The sequence below is a fragment of the Manacus candei genome, unplaced genomic scaffold, assembly GCF_025592945.1.
Source record: "Manacus candei isolate 608988 ecotype Guabito, Panama unplaced genomic scaffold, ASM2559294v1 h1tg000131l, whole genome shotgun sequence".
NCBI lineage: Eukaryota > Metazoa > Chordata > Aves > Passeriformes > Pipridae > Manacus > Manacus candei.
The window spans coordinates 86,827-105,483 of NW_026138179.1; the positions used below are offsets into that span (position 1 = coordinate 86,827).

The 18,657-nt window shown below is 46.0% G+C and overlaps 1 protein-coding gene across 2 annotated transcripts in view; it reads right to left on the minus strand.

Annotated features, from left to right (window-relative positions):
* The window catches only part of PDPR (pyruvate dehydrogenase phosphatase regulatory subunit), a 27,091-nt gene extending 8,467 nt beyond the window's left edge, over positions 1 to 18,624 (minus strand). The window contains exons 1-16 of one of the 2 annotated variants that reach the window (XM_051771332.1): positions 18,209 to 18,624; positions 17,522 to 17,818; positions 15,203 to 15,336; positions 14,225 to 14,306; positions 13,972 to 14,135; positions 12,870 to 12,991; positions 11,867 to 11,984; positions 10,420 to 10,569; positions 7,196 to 7,388; positions 5,367 to 5,491; positions 3,571 to 3,726; positions 3,344 to 3,477; positions 2,813 to 2,961; positions 1,385 to 1,497; positions 946 to 1,040; positions 235 to 324 (exon numbers count right to left, since the gene is read on the minus strand). In XM_051771332.1, the coding sequence (XP_051627292.1) occupies positions 235 to 324; positions 946 to 1,040; positions 1,385 to 1,497; positions 2,813 to 2,961; positions 3,344 to 3,477; positions 3,571 to 3,726; positions 5,367 to 5,491; positions 7,196 to 7,388; positions 10,420 to 10,569; positions 11,867 to 11,984; positions 12,870 to 12,991; positions 13,972 to 14,135; positions 14,225 to 14,306; positions 15,203 to 15,336; positions 17,522 to 17,748 (2,052 nt within the window). In that variant the 5' untranslated portion in view covers positions 17,749 to 17,818; positions 18,209 to 18,624. Of the gene's footprint in view, positions 1 to 234; positions 325 to 945; positions 1,041 to 1,384; positions 1,498 to 2,812; positions 2,962 to 3,343; positions 3,478 to 3,570; positions 3,727 to 5,366; positions 5,492 to 7,195; positions 7,389 to 10,419; positions 10,570 to 11,866; positions 11,985 to 12,869; positions 12,992 to 13,971; positions 14,136 to 14,224; positions 14,307 to 15,202; positions 15,337 to 17,521; positions 17,822 to 18,208 lie in introns of both variants that reach the window. The other variant, XM_051771331.1, reaches the window with a different exon arrangement.
* Between the last annotated feature and the right edge of the window lie 33 nt (positions 18,625 to 18,657).

Below are 18,657 nucleotides of genomic sequence, written 5' to 3' on the forward strand. Positions count from 1 at the left end.
ACTGACACCAGGAGAGAGTTGACACCACCAGGGACGTCACTGTCCCCTGCTGCCAGAGCACAAGAGCTCTGCCCGACTGGAAGGCAATATAAAGCAGGGACACTCCCCCTGGTGCCCGCAGGCAGCTTTCCCATGGTGCAAACCAGACATCTCATCACCCTGAGTCAACTTGGAAAACGTTTCTGATTATGCAAGCAACTGCCTTAATTAGCTCAGGCTGCAGTGTACTCTTACCTCTATGGGGATATAAAGCACGAATCCAGGTTCTCCTGTGTGAGTGATACTCATCACACGGATGCCATTAGCATAGCCCACGCTCATCTCCTGCAGAACCAGAGGGGGAGAAATCATCCCAACTGGAACACAGCACAGAGATCCAGAAGGAGCACAATGTGTAACACATCCACACTGCCCAGCCCTCTCTCCCCTTCGCCACCTGCACATGCTCCCAACGAATTTAAACTTCAAAATTCAAATAATGATGTCACCTTATCCAGACTTGTTAATCACTTCATGACACTTGGCAATAAGCCTTGGAACTAGATCAGGACACAGGCTGTATTCTAGATACAGAAGTTGAATAGCAGCTACCTGCTCAGCCTTTTAGCACAACAGGAGACAGTGATGCCCGAGTCACTGATCCCAGCTGTCCCTCTGAAAGCTTCATAATTGATTATATGAAATATGTTGAGATACTAAATGGCATCAAGTCTACAGTGAGAGGAATACTGAAAACAAATGCATACTCACCTATATATTTAGCAAGCAGAACCCCAAGAGAAGTGAGCTTAGTGAGTTCTTTACCAACCTAGCTCAGTAACTGCAGCAAACCTGCATATAAATCTAAGTTCCCCTCCAATTATCCAAAATACAATTCTTCCCCTCCTTCCACGCACGCTTTGAAAAACCTGGCAGGGTGAGGAGGATGGAAGCACAGTCACTCACCTTGCAAAAGAGAGAGGGAAAGTGTTCTGCAGTCATGGGGGCATAGGACAGCTCTGACAAGACATCCACAGCACGGGGACCAATCAGATTGAGAGCTAAAGGGGGGAAGAAAACAGCATTAGGAGGAGTCTTGCCCAGTGTCTAACATGCATGCCCAAATTTCTGAAGTCTTAGTGTTTATTGAACTAATAGGTACATTCACATTTAAGAACAGAGCAGAAAGTCAAACTACCTCCTGACAGTCCACAGTAAAGCAAAGCTGTCTTCCAGCTCATGGTTTGCCAGAAGGAAGTCTCTGAATTGCTGTTTTCATCAAAGTGTTTGGAAAGGAGACCAAGTCACCACTCCAGACACTTTAAACAATTAACTGGCATGCGGCACAAGACGCCATTTGTGATTTTGGGCTGTCTAAGGGGGTCTGTTTTCAGTGATTTCTTACCTGTGTACTTCCAGGTGACATCCTCCAGGGTCAGGTTGCTGTCATCTGGCAAACGGTTCTTCAGCCAGGCCCAGCAATGGACTTGCTGGTCAGTGGGGGAGATCATGAAGAAGCTGGAACAGACAAATTGAAACCAAGAAACACAATGGAGGGACAGCCACAAGGTGAATCAGTTTATTCTTCACTCATCAACTACTGGAGCTATTCAGCAGTTTCCATACCAACAGGAGACTAAAACAAGCTGGTTTGTGAAAACCACAGCTAAACTCTCTGCATCAATGCCAACACATCTGTCATGACAAGAAATCCCAGACCTCAAGCATTAGCAGTGGTCTGGTGACAAGAAGTGACTTGATGTGGAACACAGGGAATTCTACAGAAAGTTGACAGAGTATCAAAAGTCACAACCATTCTGCAGAAGGAACTTGCAGCTCTTCACCACCAGTGATTCTGTCTACTCTGACAGTCAGGAGTGCATGGTTCACACAGCAATTTCTTGCTTCAGCAAAAGTCTTTTCACACACAATGGAGGTTATTATTAACAGTTTTCAAAAACAGAACTCCTCTTGATACAGGAAAATGAGCTACTTGTGCGTGTGTGTCTGATACAAAATGTGAGTTAAAGTACATCATTGACAGAGAAACATCTGTAGAAATGACTAGGCAAGGAGGGAAGCTACTGGTTTCATGCAGAGAAGGACAATACTTTTAAACAATCCATGAATGCAGACAGAAGTGGAAGAGAGAGAAAAGCTGTTTCGAATTGAAAGAGCAGCAAAGAATGCTTTTACATCAATACAATGAAAACACACATAGAAAACCATCCAGAGAAATAATGCCAACAGTCAGCTGGGACAGGGACATGAAGAAGTTCTTAAAAATGATAAATTTTTTTTATTAAATGCCAAAGAGAGAGCAAACTGAGTGTAAGGATGACATCCTGCAATCATGTCTGTTTTCATCAGAGAACACAAGAAGAACGGTGAGAGATCACAGAGCTGAGAATCAGAGTACCCATACTGCAATGCAAATTGAAGTAACCAAAAAGGAGTATTTCAGTGTGCAATCCAATAAGGAGGCTGGTCAGGAGCCAATGAGGGACTGTTTGGCTTGCACTTTAAATGGCTACCTAAATTAATAAACTCCAATGACTGCCAAAAGCAGTTTGTATTTCAACTGAGAAATCAAACATCTGACGATCTAACATTTTGAGGAAATCTATGTTCATCTGTAATCCCAGAAAAAGGCTTATTTTCCCCAATGTCTGTAAATTCAGAGGCTCCCTTTCATGTGGGTTACTGAATTAGGAATGTAAGTGGAGAACTGAGGCTTTTTAGCCTACAGTGCTGACAAAAGGTTATGATCTTCATTAAGAAGTCCTTCCAATACCCAGGGGGTGATGGCTAAAGACGCTGTCTGCACACCCACCTGCGTTTGCTGAGCCGGGCTATGCTGCAGTCATTCTCATACCCTCCTTTCTCATTAAGCATGCCTGTGTGCACAACATGCCCAACTGGCACATCCAGGTCATTCGAGAAGAGATACTGCAGATTCTCCAGGGCCTCATCTCCTGTGGACTACATGAATCAAAAGGGAGAGAAAGTCAGACAAGCTGTCTGAGCAATACAAATCCACCGGGGCAGCTTAAGATTGCATCAGTGTTCTGGCTCAAATTATTTCAATTTGTAATGACAGTGACACTGATGTCTCGAGCTAACAGGACACGATGGCACAGTGCCCGAGGTCAAATTCTGTGTATAGACTAAGTTGGTATTTCTGTAAAGTGGGCCCTCAACAGACAAAAACCAGTCTATGCTAAATACTGTGGTACCACCTGAATTTGGCCACACAGTGTGACTTCCTCTATCTATCCTCAACAGGACACAGGGAATTTTGCAAAAGCAGGCACTAATAAACTAAAGGCCACCTTTAGAAGGTGGTACTTCCCTAGGTACTTACACTTATTTCAAACTTGGTAAAAGATGACATGTCAATCACACAAACCGCCTCCTTACAGCACTTGACTTCAGCCCCCACGATATCAAACCAGTCTGGCTTGTAAAAGGTTTTGCTGTGATCCAAATCCAGCAGATCTGACACAGAGAAGAATCCAAGGAAAAATTCACGTACTGGACAAACTAAGACCAACCGGGAAGCACCGGGCAGAGGAAGATACGACCTCGTACCTTTTCCAGGCGGGACAAAATACTTGACTCTCTCAAATCCGTGCTTCTCCATCCACCTGGCCCCCTGCGCGTCCAGGCGGTCGTACAGCGGGGACGTGCGCAGCTGCCTGCCCGTCTGGAAGTCCCAGCGGGGAACCTTCAGGTCACACATGAGGGCTGCAAGGGTCACAAACACCCCTTATTAGGCAAAGTGATTATCTTTATCTAACCTCTTGCAAATTATCCATACTAATATCTCGAAACGGTTCCGAACTTCCTTCTCTGCTTTTTGAAAAAAATCAACAGATCTGTTCTGATCCGTTTATAGCTCTTCAAAATCAGAGTAACAGTGTTTGCACAGAACACTTACATCTATAGACACTTACAGTCCCATGACAACACTGCAAGGTAACAAAACCTCCATTTTTCATGAAGTCATGTTGACTAGCATTAATTATGCAGGATTCTTCCCTGGCAGTGCACTGCATCAGACAGTTATTTTGACAGAGCTAATGCTGGGGTAGGCAGCCCACAGCTACAGGGACCATCTAATTTTCCTTAAATAGTGGCAATTCAGCCTTTTCTAATTATTGAAGCTTTTCTAAACGGCTCCTGTATCTGTTTAGCCAGTATAAAATACTCTTATTTAGAAAACAAGTTACTCTAATAATCACTGAGCATCCTCCCTGGTTACCAGTGGGGAGTAATAACTCAAGGATGCTTGAATACTACCTTATAAATGTTAAGATTTTACATAGATCATAAATTCCTTAAAACTGAAGATAAGCCCAATATTTCTTAATGAACACTTCCATCATTTCTGCCTCATAGGTAATAATTTAATGAATTTATTGGCAATATCTGGCATTGGTATTCCTGAAAGAGTGGGTATAGGGAAGAATGGATTAGAATAGGAACATAACACTGCAGAAATTGAATACAGTACTCTTCCTGTAAAAACTAGAAAGATTCTGTAGCTATCAGTACTGAGGTTTGTAGTGGAGAGCAGTACTAGAATAATGCTCAGAGTATAAAGTGATTTTTTCTGGGAGGAAGGTCAAAGCATAAGGTTTTTATTCCCTGGATACAGCAGGGCTAAGAGGTCTACCCAACTTCTCTGCTTTCACCTGAACAGATGTTTTTAGTTTAGACTTGGTATTCAAGTAATTGTTCCTGTTATGCAACTTGTAGAGCACTTTGTACTTCCATTTGAAACTTCAAAAGAAGTCATCCACATTATTCAGGACAGACAAGCAAACAACAGGAGGAAATGATGAAGTAAGGCTTTAGACAGGAAAACTGGCATCTGTAATCTATTCTGCAAGGTATTTATTGCAAACTTTGACAGGAGAAAGCAGAATATGTCCACAAAGGCTTCCTGAATGATGCAAGATAACCAGGTCACACCAGGCATAAGCTGGAAGTGATGGTATTTCCACACTGCAACGATGTGCAAAGAATAATGATGCCTGAGAAAGCATAATATCCCCAGTTAAGACCTTGGCATTGCTTTACTAGGCTGGAGTCCTACACAGATATGCACAAAATTCCCTACAGCAGAGGCAAAGCACAGAAATAGTACAGAGCAAGGCACCAACAGCACTTTATAAAGAAAAGTTAATAAGAACACTGCTAATACAAAAAAACCCCCAGCAACCCACATCCTTTCCTTTCTCCTGGGAAGGGGCTGTTTTGCCACAAAGGAGGTCAGGAAAAAAGGAAAACGGTTCTCAGAGGGCTGACAGAGGAGAAACAGTGTAGGAAAGGGGAAAATCCTGGACAGCCTGGCCAGAACTGAAGGCAGAGACCTCACTTACGCATGACTTCCATAACCCGGTGACGGAGGAAAGTGCGGCTGCTCTGGAGGGTCCCAAAGCGCTTCAAATCCAGAGGCCAGACATTGTCTGAGGGATACCCATTCACCATCCACTCTGCCAGGTACCTGAGGGAAGAAATAAAGACTGGGATATCAGCCAACATCTCAAGGGAAAGAGTTCAGCTTTGAAGTCAGAAGCAAAGCAATTTAGACATGAGAACTTCTTGCAATAGGGAGAGAGAAGAAAGGTAACGTGGTATTCTACACACCAGCAGAATCTGGAAGGTTTCCCTTTATAAAACCCACCCACCAGAATTCCAAATTACTAACTGCCCATTAGGATGAAACATACAGGGCAGCAGGAAATTAAGGACAGATGGTAAAGGAAGCCAGAGCCTGAACAGGTAACCTGGCTGACACTGTGTCAGGTCCTTGGGTTCTGCTACAAAAGGAGGTGTGAGTAAGTTTTGGTTGGAGTTGGGAGGCTTCTGCTTTGTTGTTTTTCAGTGCCTGGTGTAGGCTCAGCCACAAACCGCCAGTGACAGCATTCATTTCAGCACGAGGTGCCAGCCAAGTTCTGTTTAACTACACTTCCAGCAGTGAAGGAGGAAGGCATGCTCCAGAACTAAAGGACACAGGCAGCTCAGAATACAGCAGAGCAGAAGGTTCTGTTCACAGTCACTAAACAGCAAAACAAAGGGGTTTGGAACTGATCAGGAAAAGTTACATTAGCAAGCTAAGATGCTTATTTTGGGGCTGTAGTAACAAATAGACAAATAGTGCTTTTAACCTCAAAAATTATTTTGATTCTTAAGAGAACCTCACTGCAAAGATTCTCTGTATTTTATATCACACAAAAAAAATCATGAGTTGTTTCCCTGGTGAGTTAAATTATTAGACAAAGGACAGAAATAATGGAGACAAATGCAAATAGTAACACCCACCATGAAAAATTAATAGCTTGTTAAGAAGACTGTGTGGTCTTCTTAAGGGATGCTGGGTCACCAAAACCCACTGGCAATCAGAGGAAGCAATGATCATTCTCCAAGCAACTTTGCAGCACACTGACATGCCTGACCAACTATCTGCATTAACACAGGACCTCGACTTCACTGGGAAATGATTGCACCCTTAGCTTACTGTAGGGGACAGTCTTTAACTACTGGCAGCACCAGCATCACATATATGGTGCTTCATCAGCATCAGATTCACCCTGTTTTCAGATGAATTAACTGCTGTGTCAACTTGAATGATCTAAAGACTTCAATCAAATGATAAATTAAAGGGGATCATGAAGCACAGAAGATGAGGGAATACATGCTTTGCTAAGCTTTCACCTCTTCCCAGTAGCTTAAAAAAATCAGATCAGTTAGAGAATCATAGAATCACTGAGTTGGAAGGGATCATTGAGTCCAACTCCTATCCCTGCACAGGACAGTCCCAGGAATCACACCATGTGCCTGAGACCGTTGTCCAAACACTTCCTGAAATCTGTCAGGCCTGGTGCTGTGACCAAGCCCTGGGGAGCCCCTTCCAGTGCCCGACCACTCTCTGGGAGGAGAACCTTTTCCTAATATTTAATCTAAACAGCCTCTGACACAGCTCTAAGGAAGCTTACTTGATCCCCAGCTGATCACCGAGCTGCGATGCCAGAGGAGAGGTGTGCAGGACAGGAGGAAGAGTCCAGCACAGATTTGGAACACAGTCAGAACACGGCAACTGCGATGTGGCAAACACCGACCCGAGCACTCTACAGAGCAGGATTGTCTGAGCAGTGTCTTTTCTTGGTTAAAGCCTTACTTACACAGACACCAGGGATAGACCACTTACTTGCCTGCTCCCCCACCATACGAAATCCCAGCCGAGTTCATGCCGGCCAGAACAAAGTAGCCCCGTGCGGTGGGCGACTCTCCCATGATGCATCTCATGTCTGGTGTGAAGGACTCGGGGCAGTTCACCAACTGCAGGATCTGCAGCGCCTCCAAACCCGGCATCCTGCGCAGGAGGGCGCTCAGAAGCGGCCCTGGGACCCAGACCAGAAAGAGACAAAAAGTCACGGCCTTCAGTCTCAAACACAGTTCAGTTGCTTCACTTTCAAACCGGGCAGCACGCCGGTACGTCAGAGGACAGGTGGGAACTGCTTCCATGTTTTGATACAGTCACAGGAGAAACCATTTACCTGCTGGATCACACGACTCAAAATGGATCATGCCATAAAAGCAGCCATACTGATCCAGACCAAGAACCCAGTATTGTTTTCCACAGTGCAAGAGCACTGTTCAGTTTTGTTAGGGAAAACAACAAAGGCATCAAATAGATACTGAGTGAGGAGTGAGAGCAGGCAAATCTATATGACACTTGTCCCACACACTGCCAGCCTCCACCTACCACCAGCTCAGAGGATTTTCTAAAAAACTTGTATGTGTTTCCCTATTTAGTAACTCCTAAATTGATCTCTCTTTTAAGTACTAGACTGGTCTCCCCCAGCCTCAGGAAAACATCCTACAGACATGGACAAGGAGTTCCACATGTTTAGTATTTTCTGTACAAGGGATTACCACCTTTTGTTTTAAAATTCCCATACAATTAACTTTTTTTGATGCCTCCCAGCATTAGAAGAGATGGTGAACAGGAGATCCCCATCTAGCCTGTCCATCTTATTCCAGATTCCATAGATCTCTGTTTATTTCCCTTCTGTCATCTCCTTTTCCCCAGCCCACTCAGTCACTCCTTGCTTGGAAACTGTTCCAAGCTTTGACCAGCCTCTGGCTGCTCTTCCACCAGGCATTCTCCAGTCCTATGCTACCCTCTGGAGACAGGGAGCCTAGAACAATAACTAGATCAAGCAAACCAAGGACTCAGTGTTGCATAATGCCTGTGTTTTCTGCTTCTCTCCTAATAACTCCTAACTTGTCTTTTGCTTTGACTGCTACTGCACTGATGTCTTCAGAGAACTAATAAAACCAACACAGCCCCAAGGTCTGTTCAAAGCCCATCATGTTGTGTGGTGAAAGTCAGACCATCCCCACACACTTGCGTCACTTCACGTTTGCCCTCATGGAATTTCCCTGCCACTCCACTGCCCAGTCACACTGGAAAAGTCCTTCAGCAGCTCTTCACAGTCTGACATTTGAGAGTGTTAGTAAAGGGATAAGATATCTACTTGCCTTGTCTTGCCCAAAAGTTACCTCTGCTTAGTACTCCAGCTAAAAGCCCTCAAGATTCAGCACCAAGAACACTCCTCAGCTTTATGCACAAGCAGTAAAATAATCAGATTTCACACTGCCTAACAACTTACAATCAGAAACAGTCTTTCTGACCTGCTCTTTCTCTTCCTTCTCTCAAGCATTAGAATTCCAGAGTGAGAGCCAGGCGCTTCTTTTATTGATAAAAAGAGAGATCAGTGTTAGACTTGTTCTCGTACCCAGCCCAATTTAAGCAACTGTACAGGCTATTTTAAAATCAAAAGGTGTTCCAACGACAAAGATCAAAGTAGTAACACAAGAGCTCAAAACCCAGGAATTGCAGTCCTAGAAAAGGATCAAATATTGGCTGAGTAAGCTCTGACTCTGCTCAACTGTTCAGCACTTTTGAAGGGATAAAAGGGTAATGCTGGAGCACAGAGTGCAGCTGCTTCTGAAACTTGGCCAATTTGGGGGTGCCAACAAGCAGTACCTTTTAATTTCAGCAGTACCTAGAAAACCAAAAGGAGGTGGGTGCAGAGCTCAAGTAACTCATTACTGAAGGTAATATCTTCAAGCAAGTCTGTAGGCATCTAAAGATCTAAAAACCCTCAGCATATGCCAGCACAAAAGCAGCACCCCATCCTGGCTCCACTCCCTGGAGTTTAAACTTCTATGGTATCAGCATGGTGCCTCTCAGAAATCAAAGTAATATTAATCAACTTAACCTGTGGAGTAGCTGGAAGAACACACTAACACTGCAGAAAGAAATCAGTGACATTGCATCTGTGCCTAGAGTCACAAAAAGAGTCACGTGCACTCACAAGGGATGCAAAGAGCTCTGACTCAAGGGGAAACTGCATTCCTGAAAATAAGGCAAATGTGAAAATGAGAGGCCACACATGAACCTACCAGGCATTAAAGGAGCAGTGGGGAAAAGAGAGACTTATAGATCAGGCCATGCTTTTTCCTACAGAAAGAGCCCTCCATGCAAAAGTACATACAGAATATAAAAATAGAATCAAATAAAATGGGAAGAGGAAGACAGAACAGTTAAATACAATAAACCACCAGTGTCAATGGTGGGATGAAGGGTGGGAAGCCATAATACCAAGTGCTGTCCACATAGCAAGTGTCACTGGTAGAAATGCACTTGGCAGTCACTGCTGGAGAGAGCTGTAGAAACAAAATACCACGGGCACGTGGCAGGTCAGCAGTGCTGATCTACTGCGTCACCAGAGGAGCAGCATGTGGCACTGACAGTCAAAAATCACCTCAGATGGAGGAGCAGCACTGGAAGTTCATGCAGTACCTCACTGCCCCAGAGGAAGTTAATACATGCTGAGGGTTGATGGGTGTTTTTAAACACTACACAGATATCACAGAGACCTGGAATGGTTTGGGTTGGAAGGGACCTTAAAGCTCATCTCATTCCAAACCCTCTGCCATGGGCAGGGACACTTTCCACCAGACCAGGTTACTCCAACCTCCATCCAACCTGGCCTTGGACACTTCCAGGGATGGGGCAGCCACAGTTTCTCTGGGCAACCTGTGCCAGGGCCTCACCACCCTCACAGGGAAGAATTTCTTCCCATTGTCCAATCTAACCCTTCCAGCTCTGTCAGTTGGAAGCCATTCCCCCTTGTCCTGGCACTCTATTCCCTTGTCAAAAATCCCTCTCCAGCTCTCCTGTAGGTTTCCTTTCAGGTACTGCAGTCCTTGGTAAAGGGGTTTTCTGTGAATTACTGACATATGAAGAGATGAATGAATTTGAGAGAATATTCACCCTTCCCAGTCTGCACTGTTGCAAACTCTGCCTTCTGCAGAAGCCACGTGTTTCACTGCTGTGGGAACTTTTCTTCCCTAACGTACCAAAATGATCCCAGTCTTCCTGAAGGTTCTGAATCTCCAGCTGGTTCCGTCCCTCCGTGAAGAGAGGTTTGGGGTTCTTCTCAAAGCCTCCTGAGAGGATGCCACCCTGCCAGTTGCGTATGTAGATCCTGCCATCTGGGTCGACAACAGCTGCAGAGGAGAGAAAAGAGGTGGGAAGGGAATTGAGAGAATCTGTCGCAGGCTGTCACCCCACAAACACCAACAATGGGGGCTGGTGACATGCCAGGCCAAGCTAGTGGCCTCCTGAGAGGGGACAGTGCCAGTCCCCCAGCCCCAGCTTTCACACCACCCTGGTTCTCACGTGACACCTTGGTGAGCCAGTTCAGATCACTAAACCATAATGTGCATAACCATGCACATTAACTTTGGGGCAGCACAGTGAACTGAGCTGAACCTGAGGAGCCCCAAGCCAGCAGGACAGTGATCTCAGGAGAGAGAGGACACAAGAGGATTCAGATCCCTTGTGGCACTGATAAGCTATTCTACTGGCTTAGTTCCACTGAAACTGCACCCAGGACCAGACTTTCCACCAAGAGATGTCCTGCCTTCCCCTCTTCCTATGTAAAACCAGTTAATTTTAACAGGGATGCCTCATAGATCCAGCTTGCTAAGGCCACCAGCACCAAGAAGGTGGGCAGCAATGGGGTGAGGATAAGCAGTCAGGTCTGGATTGCTTCTTCCACTGGTAGTGTCAACTTGAAGTATTTATGATACTCCACCTGACATGTTCCACATCAATTTTTGCCATGTACAGAAAAGCTGCAACTATACACATATTTATTTTTTTAATTAGTCAACTAAAAGTGAAGAACTTGGACTTTGGCCAGAGACCTGAATTCCCTGAAGAGTATATACAATACTCACTAGAAGCAGAAAATCTTGCTAGAAAAGGTTTCTACTTCCCAACCACAGTTTTCAAACACAAAGGCTTTTTTTTTTTAAGAGATCCAAAAGCCAGAACATGGGGGAGGAGCAATTACCTCAAGTGTTTGGTTGCCCCTACAGCTCATAGACATGTAAATGCCATTGTAAAGCCTTAGGTTCAGTTGGAGGAAAGGAACAGAAGGGCCATTTGTGGCCAGCAGCCTGCAAGGAAAACACAGTGCCAAGGCTAGCACCCTCTCCAGCCCACAAACAATCCAAGTCTCAGACACAACTACTAGTCAAGCTAGAGAGAAGGCCATTCTCCTGTTAAGTTGATGAACTCTGAAAATCCTCTTCTGCAGCATAAGCTTTCCCAAGAATAAAGGAAGATATTCTTTCTACCACTGAAAGAGGATACTCAGAGCAATTCAGTGAGAATGTACTTCACAGTCCCAAATGAGCTTAGCATAGCCCAAGGCTGGCCTTTTTGTCACCTAGGCAAGGCAGGTATAATTCAGGTATAATTCACGGGGTAAATGAAGCAGAGCTGGAGAATCCTTACTGGGTAAGCTGCTGGACAGAGGCTCCGCCAAAGGGTGTGTCAGGAGGTAGAAGTGCTCGCAGGCATGGAGTGGGATATGGACTGGCACCTCCCCAGAGTGGCCCAACTCATAGGCCCACTGAAACCAAAAAAGTGCAGGTCAGAATGGAAAACAAGGAAACTACCTCCAGTAAAAAATGCAGCACATAAGCACAGGTCACCTCTGTGAGTTTGCTTTCATAAAAGACCAAGTAAGATTTGGTTCAGACCCCTGGACCTTAAACACACACAATTTTTTCCTCTTTTCTTAGAATTTGAATTGTTTTGGATAAAGACTGTTTTTTTGTTTCTAACACAAGAACTAGAAAAGTGGAGCCCTGACTCAAAACTAAGAAGTACCAGCTTACAATACAAAAGCCAAACAAGATCTGTTGATCCACATCAGCACTAGGTTCAGCATCTAGAAGCAGAACAGTCAGCATTTATTTAGGTGCCTCTACTAAGATCCCTTACTAACAAGAGGTACAGCTGCTAGTTGAGAAACTACAATTGGCAGGTGTATTTTCCCATGGAGAAGACATGACACCAAGGAAGAAAAAGAAAACAAAATTGTGAGAGAGAGAGGAGGGTAGTGAGAGACTTAACTGTCTCTCTAACAGCCAAAGCAAAACTCTTCCTGTCAGAAGTGTGCACCTCCCAGGAGAGAGACCAAGGGCAGAGCTGTACCAACAAACTGCAGGTGCTGCTCAGCAGGTTAATGCCAAGCCTTTGGTGCCCAGCAAACAGCAAGCACTGCCTCCTTCACACCCCTGCTGGGCTGAGCAGCTGAGTAACATGACTTTGATCTACTCCAGTAAACCAAACCAAAGCAAAAGCCCTTAAAAAAAAAAGGGAAATGAACAAACAAAAACAAATAAACAACATAAACCACACCACACACATTAAAAAAAAAAAAAAAAAAGTGAGGGAAGTGCACATATTCTTAAGCAATGGAACCAAGAAATAAAAATGTAAATAATTTAACCTGGCCAGCACAGTTGACAAAGTACTGGCATTGAATCCGCCCCCTGTCAGTCTCCACTCCAGTCACACGACCCTTCTGGACTGTGACGTGACTGACACTCGTCCTTTCGTGAATCTGGACACCTGGAGAGGACATCAGAACATCAGTAACCACGAGCCTCCCTCCTAATGTGTTAACTTCAAACCCTTAAACTCAACTTAAATGCTTATTTTCTCTCCAAGACAAAATTTCTACTTTTGACCCAGTAATTCTTAAGTGAAACCCTGTTATTTGTAAAACGTCACTTGTACAATTTGTACATAATTTAAGGGCTGAGACTGTGAAGAGCTACAGTATTTTCCCATGTAACAATCAGGGTGATAAATACACCCCATAGTCAGCAACATGAAGAAACAAAAAAGTCTCAGCTATGGATTTCTTTTCATTCAATTCCTTTATGCAACAAAGTCTGTAGTTTCAGATGGCAAGATTGGTTCTTTTATGGGAAATTAGTCATTTTGTGGGGGAAAAAAAAAAATCAACAAGCAGTATGCAAAAATAAGCTGGACTAACAGAAACTAAGAGAGGTATCTTCCTAAGTAGCTTTGTCCAATCTGATGGACTTTCATCCTTAATGACCTTTATCGCTCTTGCCGTATCTAGCCTTTCTCCCACTTTTAGACCACTCCAAATTTGCCAAAGTCAGGGCAAACAGCATTTATTGCTGCATTTCCAAACCATAATATGCCCAATGAAATATGCCACAAGGCTCAGTCACACCTTTTCATCTGCAGGTAATCAACTATCTGGAAGTGTAATTTTGAGTTAGGTCCTACGAAGGAAAGAGTGTGTGCTTAGTCAGAGAAATATGTAACCACTTAACAAACAGGTGTTTGGTCTGTCACAGCAAACCTGTAAAGATTCAGCATGTAAAAAAAATTCAGCCTGTTTTTTTGAGAAGAAATAGATTTAAAGAATCTGAACTTCACAGAAATAACCGAGTTTTGGACTTCAGCACTCAGGATATCAAAAGAGACGCAGAACATAATTTTCTTTTACGGAAAGAAGGTAACTGTCATGCAGGAGGGCACTCTACAGACAAAAAAACCAACAAAACTCCTACCATTTCGTGAGGCTGCAGTTGCCAGAGCCAGACTCACATTGGCAGATGTCACGAGCGCATCTTCTGGCACATACATGGCCCCCACGAGGTCGTGGATGTTGATGAGCGGGTGGAGCTGCACCGCTTGCTTTGGGGTGATAATTTCACAGGGGATGCCCATCACACTGCCACAGAACACAAGGAACACGGGGTCACTGGTCCTGCAGGAGAGCTGGGGCTGTTAAGCCGGGCTGTACCTGCTGCTCGTACGTACCTCAGCGATGAAGCGATGCGCTTCAGAGAGATCAGCCGGTCCTGAGTCTGAGCCAGCGACAGGGAGCCTGTCTTCGTGTACCCTAGGGCAGTGACCAAAGGCAAGTCAGATTTTGACAGGATCTCAAATTCCTTTTCATCTCACACCCATTGCTTTAATATAACTGCAGACCTGTCGCTTCCACTACTCAGGAGCCTGGAAATCCCAGATCCTCAGATAACTTTAAACACTTATCAGCTATTAATAAAAACTGCATGAGAGCCAACTTTTCAAAAAAGCAATTTAATTTTTACTTGTGTTCTCTTTCTACTTCATACAGTTGTGTTTATAAAAAAAAATAAACTTCACATGTGAGAAAGAAAAGTTACTGGCCAAGAAGTGATCTAATAACTACTGAGAAGAATAAAACTTCAACAACTAAAAGCAGAGATTTTGTGACTCCAACACCTGCATTAGATTAGTATTCTTGCAGGCACAGTTATTAACCTCTACTGAGTCTGACATACACCATGAGTTCTTCCCAGCAAACAACTTTCAAGTTCTTCCTAGCAAGTACATGTCCAAACATTTTGGAGGGAGAGGGAGAATTTCAACACAACCTTTCCTTGTTATTTCCAGGGTGAGACTACAGTAAGAGACTTGGCTTTGCCTGTGCTTCAGTGCTCCTGTTAACCACCTTCTCTTTTTGAGAACAGAACTGGTGCACAGAACAGGCCATTTGCTCCAGTCACTGCAATGTACTTTTTAGTGTCCTTGAGGAAGTTGCCCTGCGTTTGCTCAAGTTACAGACATGCAAACTGTCCCAGTTTGCAGGTAGTCTGCCTCCAGTTTGTCCATCTGATACCCTTCTCCCCGCTCTGATTACATCAGTGACATCCCTTTCCATCTGCTTCAGCCCCAATGTATTGTTTTTGAACAGGAACTCCCAAACCCTAACACATAAACCCCCACTTGTGTTTCAGTGATGACACTCTGTACCTGTTGGCACCCCCGTCTCCTGTTCCAGCTGCTGGTAGAGCTTGTTTGAATAGTGTGCCATCTTCAGCTCTATGGACACGGGCCTGGCTGTGCTCACAATGCCTGCACAGAAGCGAGTGGTACCAGCAGCCAACCTGCAGGAGAAGGTGCAGAGAAGGGCCTCATCAGGCTGCCAGGTACACTCCCCTCACCAGGCTGCTCCAGCAGCTCCGCTGGCAGCACAGGCCAGACAGCAAACTCTGCCCCAACACATCAGAGCAACCCTAAGTTGGAGGATACAGGGATAATACAACCTCTAGAATGATCTTCCTTCAGCTCGCTTTGCTCCTTCAGCATTGCATTCCAAAACCATTTCTCTTTAACTAGTCCTAAACGCTGACATTTTTTCAAAGAAAAAATGTTTTTTAAGAAAGTTACCTTATGCTTAAGTCGACCTGCCTTATTTTCCTGCTCTAAAGCAGGACTTTCCCAAAATCAAAATTAACTTGGATTTGAGTCTTGTGTCTTCACAGACCGCAGTCAGAGCAAGTCCCTCTCACGTTCTGCAGCAACTGCCACAGACAGGCACATGCCTCTTGTCCCTTTTAAAACTGCCCTTAAACCATTGAGCTATTTGGTGAAGGGCTGCTGTAGAGACAGAAAGCCACAGAAACTCCTTGCAGCATGGACAGGGGAAGACAAGACCATTAGATTTGAGCATATCCCTCACAACCTTCTTCCACAACACTTCCAAGTCATCTTTCCTGCCGCTAAAGCCATCGTGCATTTTCCCACTTGACTGCTTTTGGCCTGGTCTGTCTGTATTCCCTCAGCAATTCAACCTCAGAATCAGTTGAGTCAAGTGTGTTTGCTACACCCCTACTCACCAACAACCCAAACAGTCAAAGCACGGTTCCCCCATGCTGTGCTCCCATAAGACATTTCTGCCAGTACAATGCTCCTCCTTCTCCTCAAGCATGCACAGACTGAGCCTGCACAGTATCATACTCATTGCAGATCTCTCACACCCTGCCCCAAGGTAGCAAAGACAACATTCCCTTACAAACGAAGCCCAGCACCTCATTTCACTCAGAAGGACACTGCTCACAAGGTCTCAGAGGAGACTACCTGATTTCTTCTCTTTGCAACTATAAAGAACCTGATGCCACCTGCTCTCCAGCCACACAAACTCTGGGAACCATGGCTAATTACTCCTGAAGGCAGCACCAGAAGCAAAGCTCTAGTCTAGACACCTACTGAGGGTGTTAGAAGTTGCTGCAATAAACACTTCTTCAAACCCTAAATTCTCAGCAGCGTCTCTTACCCAAGGTCCCCAAACTGTTTAATGAAAACAACACGAATCTACCTCAGAAACACAAGTCTAAACAGCAGATAAGGGCTGCACAGGTTTCAGCAGGAACTACGTGCTCTGCCACAGACAGATCCAACTCACAGAGGGCACTTGTGTTCAGCCAAACCGTAACAGCCTCGGCTGTTTTACAGGCGGGCACCAAACCCTGCAACGAACCTGATAATCCCAGCCTTTAACCAGCTTACAGGGTGATGTTTTAGTGATGCCTGCTTAGAATCCCCTCCAATCTCTGGAGCTTTGCTGGCTGTGTAATGCTTTAGACACACACAGCATCCTGCTTCCAGAGGTCAACAGGGGCCGGAGGAGTTACACGGGTTTTTAGTTCTCCTGGAATGGTCCATCCTTGCTGGCTGCACCGTGTTTGACAGGATTACCTGCAACTGCACCAGAGCAGACAGACATCCCCCAAAGGAACTGTGATCCAGGGAACACCCACGTCAGGGCAGAGCTCTCCTGATGGAAACTGCAGCCCGTGGAGGACCCACGCTGGAGTCCTGCACTGATCCCACCCCTCTGTTCACCCCCTGTGTTTCTTGGGGCACTGTGGGGAGGCAGAAGACCCTGGAGTGCAGGAGTGAAAAACAAGCATGGGAAAGAAAAGGCAGTGTTTTAATGTTTGGGTTTTGTTTCTCACTACCTGAATCTACCTTAACTGGCATGAAATAAAGTAATTCCTTATTTTAAATTAATTCTCCCTAGAGCAAGTCTTTTTTGCCCATGGCAGTACAATCTCCATGCCTTTATCTTGATCCACAAACTTTCTCAGCTTACTTTCTCCCTGCCTTGCTGAGGGAAATGGCAGCAAGTGTCATTATTAATGTTCAGTATGTCTTTATTTCATCCAGGTGAAAGGCTATTTCCAGCTCTTCACCTCAGTGCAGGTGAAGAGGTGGAAATAACACATTCCAACAAGATGCTGACCCCCATGGAAGTCCTGTTCCACTGGTTTTGTCACCAGAAATCCTTACCTGCCCTGCTCAAGTAAGACTATATCCTTCCAACCCATCTTGGACAGGTGATATGCCACGGAGGTGCCGGTGATTCCACCACCACAGATGACAACCTGTGCCTGTGCTGGCAGGGAAACCGGGTGAGGTTCTGCTGTGGTTGAGGTGCTTCTCCGGGAGCTGGTCATCCTCCTCCATTTCGGGTTGGCTGCCCGCCACTGGATATCCGACAGCACTCGGAGAAACATCCCGGCAGCGCCCTGGCAGCTTCCTTAAAGCACCACCTAGATGTGCTCAGATGCTACCCCAGCACCACTCCTTCTAGGAAGGAAAAGATGAGAATCACGTTACCATTTATCTTATTACACACAAGGCTGGCAGTGGGAAACATCACGTGGTGTGTCAGGTACAAAACATAGGAAAGGTGATGAGCAAACAGACAACAGAGCAGTTATTCAGTCCTGAAACAGCAGCCTCGCTGGTAAGACAAACTCAGATCGTAAAATGGGGACAGAGCGTTACACCTTTGGTTTTGACACAGGGTAACTTGACAACGAGCAGAGAACCAGAGAGAAGCTGGAAAAGCTCTCACGCCACAGGCAGAGCCAACACAGCCAGCAGGCACAGCCCATGCTCTGGAACGCTTCACAAAGGCTGAGGTTAACAGGGCGGAAACAAGCCTGATTACTAACGCTGCCAGGCCTTTACCTGCGGAAAGAAACGAAGTCTGTGACCAGTCACTGGCACAGGGCACCGCGGAGGCCTCTCCAGGAACAGCTTTGCCAGAAGCCGTTCTCCAGGTCCCGGCTGCGGCAGCACCGGGGTGGGCTGGGGGTTCCCTCGCCCGCAGCCTGCGGGAGCCTGAGGGGCGGGGTGTGAGGGCGGCGGGGTGTCAGGGAGCCGCGGGGCGGGGAGCCGTCACCTCGGCCTGCTCGCCCCCGACCCCGCGCTGCGGGGCGGCCGGGAGGGGAAGGAGGAGGGTCCGGGGAGGTGGCGGGGGGGCAGGGGAGCGGGGCCGGGCCGGGGGTCGGCGGGGCCGGGGGTCGGCGGGGCCGCGCCGCCTCACCTGGGGCAGGGGGAGGCCGGGCTGACCTTCCGCGCTTTACGGCCGCGGCCGCCGCGCGACAGCCGCCCCTGCGCGTGCGTCACCCGCCCCC